The sequence below is a fragment of the Antechinus flavipes genome, chromosome 1 (assembly GCF_016432865.1).
Source record: "Antechinus flavipes isolate AdamAnt ecotype Samford, QLD, Australia chromosome 1, AdamAnt_v2, whole genome shotgun sequence".
NCBI classification, from domain to species: Eukaryota; Metazoa; Chordata; class Mammalia; order Dasyuromorphia; family Dasyuridae; genus Antechinus; species Antechinus flavipes.
In genome coordinates, this window is record NC_067398.1 from 186,289,447 (window position 1) to 186,293,994 (window position 4,548).

The 4,548-nt window shown below is 38.6% G+C and overlaps 1 protein-coding gene across 1 annotated transcript; it reads right to left on the minus strand.

Moving 5' to 3' along the window:
* Window positions 1–211: 211 nt before the first annotated feature.
* Window positions 212–1,564, minus strand: LOC127551711 (IQ domain-containing protein E-like). Its single transcript, XM_051981728.1, has one exon. The coding sequence runs from the start codon at window positions 1,501–1,503 to the stop codon at window positions 343–345; it is 1,161 nt and encodes a 386-aa protein (XP_051837688.1). The 5' UTR covers window positions 1,504–1,564; the 3' UTR covers window positions 212–342.
* Between the last annotated feature and the right edge of the window lie 2,984 nt (window positions 1,565–4,548).

Consider the following 4,548-nt stretch of genomic DNA (forward strand, 5'->3'; position numbering starts at 1 on the left):
CTCTTTAACTTTCACCTTAGGATTCTTTAGCAGACAGAAAGGAAGGAAGAAAGACAGGATGGGAGAAAGGTAGAAAAATAAAGAATGGCAAAGAGAAACAAGAAAAAGGGAAGGACAGAAGAAAACTAAACAGACAGATTAGTGACCTAATTGGCTTATGGTCTGAATCAGGTTGGTCAATGTGGCTCAAGAGAAACCCAAACACTAAAGAGGCATTTATTTATTCATTTATTTTTTTTTCAGCATAGTAAACAATTCTTTTTTGAACACTGCCAGTTTGGGGCCTAGCAAAAAGATGGATTTTCCCAAACCAAGCTAGATTTACTTCAGGTGCAAAACTGTTTAACACGAAGATGCAAGTACTTTTTCACATGGTGGAAGGAGGGTAGTTGTGTTGTAAGGAGGTATATACTCTTTATCAGACAGGGCGCCCGGGTCCCCCTTCAGCTTTCTCACTATTGCTCTACCTCGCTCACCCTCCTCAGAGTGCTCAGATCTCAGCAGATCCTGCGGTGCTGTGTTTGGCGCTGACTGAATCAAGGGAACCAATCTGACCTGTTCTGGAGAAGGAGATCCGGTGTTCTCGAGCTCACCCACTTTCTTTTCCAACTCCGAGATTCGTCTCATTAGCCTTTGTTTACTCCATTCACTATAACCTTTTGCTTTATTAGAAATAGGGGAATTGCTTAGCACCCGGTCCAGATCTTCTTTTAAGCTTTGGTTCTCCTCCTGAAGTTCTTGAACATTTCTGGACAAATAGAGGACAGTAGCGCTCAATTTCTTCTGCCTTTTCTGGGTTGACTTCTTGTCGGTTGGGGATCTCTTTCCTGTAGTTTCAATATTTGCCAAAAGAACCTGGAGACGATGGATTTCCTCGTAGTAAGTCTCCATGGCTATCTTCATTTCTTCCAAATTAGTCATCTTTATATTTGTCTGAAGTTTGGTGATGGTACTGTCCTTTTCCTTGCACTGCTGTTCCAATTTGATAATCTTCTGTTTTAGCCCATTAATGACCCAGCCAGTACCGGGCCTCTTGTCAACCATACTCCAGGCAAATTCACAGCCTCGATTAGGATCCATAAGGTGTTCAATCTGCCGATCCTTTCTGTTGTTCTCTTCTTCTAATCGACGAAGTTTTGTTTTCATAAAATCCACATCACCTTTTTGAGAGTGTAATGACTTCTTCAATTCAATAATCTCATCATACATATCTTCCTTCTCTCTGTAAACAGGGGGCCCAGGAGTATGACCTTGTTTTGAAGGTCCGAGCCATAGCTTCTGCGGGGTTAAAGCCATCCTGCCACTGAGAGGCATTGTCCCTGTTAAATATCTCCAAGTTGCGATCTGTTTAGACTTAGCGTGATAGGGAGAGTTTGGCGATCTTGGTGGATAATTGTGAAAAGTTTTCTTTTTTGATTTCATCTCTAAGTCTGATTCGCAGGTAATCGCAGATACAGTGTCATCTTCCGCTTCCGAGCCCTGCTCACTGATTTCCTGTGACATAGCAGGCGGCCGGGTGGGGGGCCCTCGGGAGCCAGGAATGGCGGAGCCAGCACGGACTCAGCCGGCTCCAGCGCCTCATGCCCGCCATGGCCCCCACCCGCCATCGCCGCCGCCGCCGCCGCCGCCTCCCGCCGTCAAAAACAATAAATACAAGCATTTAGTGTACACATACTGTGCGCCAGACGCCGTGCTAAATGCTGGGGATAAAAAGACAAACGTGAAATCGTCCTTGACCCCAAAGAGCTTATGTTCTAAGACAGTAGACATCTCGGACGTGGGTTAACTATAAACCGGGTTTAGGGTTGATGAACCTCGCCTGTAGATTACGTGAGTGTGCACAGGTCTGTGACTGCAAAAGTCTCCTGCCCCTCTACTTCCCTTGCAATTTTTCATTCTAGAGTAGAAAGGAATAGAAAGAGTGTAGCAACATTTCTTTAAGAATTTTCTTCTAAAGCTGAGACTATATATATATATATATATCCCTATACAGTCTTATAGCTTTCCCCATTTATGTGTATTGGTGACAATAGGTGATCAAACAGCCTGAAAGTATATGCAAGTACTATAACATCTAGACTTAATATATTGTGAAGTATTCAATAACTATTATGTAGAGGGTAGGTAAGAATTAAAATGGTTTAATTTCCTAGGAAAGTAAATGGAAAAATGGTCATTTTTTTTTAAAAAAATAAAGTTTATTAAATTATAAAAAAAAATTTTTTTCTCTAAAATTGTGATGTTGATTTCATGGATCAATTAGCCCTGGACCCTATCCCCCCACTTTATTACATGTTATTTATTAAATAAATTGGAGAAATCGCCTTTCCTATAAGCTGCAATTCAACTGGATATTTAGCAAAATCAGCTTTCTCAGGATAATGATTAAAGTCTCTTCTCAAGAATTTTCATTATAGTATTCTTTCATAAGAATAGACTTAAAACAATTTCTTCCAAAAGAAAAAAAAAGTTTTCTTAGTGTGGTTACTGATCTAGAGCCAAGCATTCTAGAGAATGAGGTCAAATGGGCTTAAGGAACATTACTAACAATAAGGCTAGTGGAGCTAGTAAGTAGCTCCAGTTGAGCTATTTAAAACCCTAAAAGATGATGCTGGTAAAGGGCTTCAGTCAAATTTTGAAAACAGTGGCCGCTGGATTACCACAGATCAGTTTCTGTCCGAATTCTAAAGAAAGGGCAATGCCAAGGAATGTTCAAAGAACTGAACAGTTGTGCTCCTTTCACATGACAGCTAACTTAAGATTCTGCAAGCTAGGTTTCAGTAATATATGAATAAGGAATTAGCAGAAAAGCAGGTTTTGAAAAGGCAAGAGGAACCAGAGACCAAATTATCAACATATGCTGGATTATGGAGAAAACAAGGAAGTTCCAGGAAAAAAAAAATCTACTTTTGCTTTATCAAATACACTAAAACTTTTGAATGTGGATTTCAACAAGATATGGCAAGTCCTCAAGAAGTTGGAAGTGTCAGATGATTCTTATCTGTTTCTAAGGAACCTCTGTATGGGCCAAAAAGCAAAAGTTAGAACCAAACATAAAATGTGATTGGTTTAAGATTGGAGAAAGAGTATGGCCAGTCTATATAATGTTACCTTATTCATTTAATTTCTATGCAGAGTACATCGTGCAAAGTGCCAGGCTAGATGTATCAAGAGCTGCAAGAAATAGATATGCCATAATACCACTGTGATGGCAGAAGTGAAGAGGAATTAAGAAGTTTTTTGATGAGGATAAAAGAGAAGAGTATAAAAGTTGGCTTAAAGCTTACCATGAAAAAAAAAAAAAAGATATCAGCAACTAGTCCCATGACTTCCTGGCAAATAGAGAAAATATGGAAGCAGTTTCAGATTTTATATTCCTGAGCTCAAAGGTTATTGCACCCAGTGACTATAGTCCTGATATTAAAAGAAGGGAAAGCTGGGGCAAATCTGGACACTATATATCACCTTGTCTGTATAGGCAAAGCTGTGGTTTCTTCAATAGCAATGTGTGTTTATGAGAAAAGAATTATAAGGAAAGCTGAGTGCTGCAGAATTGACATTTTCAAACTGGTGCTAGAGAAGACTTTTACCAGTTCATTGGACAGTTAGGAGGTCAAATCAGTCAATACTTAAAAGAATTAATTCAGGCTGCTCACTGGAAGATTAAATACTAAAGAGGAACCTTAAGGACTGTGGCCCCATAATGAGAAGGCAAGACTCATTGGAAAAGACATTGATAACTGGAAAATTTTGAAGACAAAAGGAAAAGGGGATAATAGCACAGGAAAATATGGATAATGTCACGGAAACAACAAAGAAGTTGAACAGATCGTGAAGGATAGTGAAGGACAGGAGGGCCTGGTGTGCTGTGGTCTATGGAGTCATGAAGAGTTGGATGTGACCGAAAGACTGAAGAATTATTTCTTTCTCCCTGTACCTCTCCTCCAGATATCACGGTTAACTGTTCAGACCCACAGTTAAACTCAGGCTCTCAAAATATCTTTCCTTTTATTGATATAGTCATAGCATCAATGGAAGAAGTTATTGAAGCTGGTGATAACATAATCATCTATTTAAAGAGTATAAAGTTAACAGAAAATCTCTGTGAGAGATCAATAGCAGTTATAGGCTTAGGGAAGGCTTCACACACAGACCACTACTTTTGAGCTGAATTCTGAAGGAAACTAGGAATTTAAGAGGAAAAGATGAAGTGGCAATGGATTATTAGAACACATATATGGGGGAATGTGTATATATACATTTATATATGTGAATATTATATATACATGGATATATGTATTTAATTTGTGTATATATGTATGCATATTCTGAATACCCATCAATCCCTCAGGTCAGGGATGTCAAAATTAAATAGAACCCCTGCAGGCCACATATTGACTTAGAAAAGCACGTATTAACATTACATTGTAATTTTATTCATTTTGAATTTTATTATATTTATTCATATATGCACATGCATATTCATACAAATATATAATATATATGCATATGTACATGTTTGTGTATGTGTGTGTATATTTATCTCTA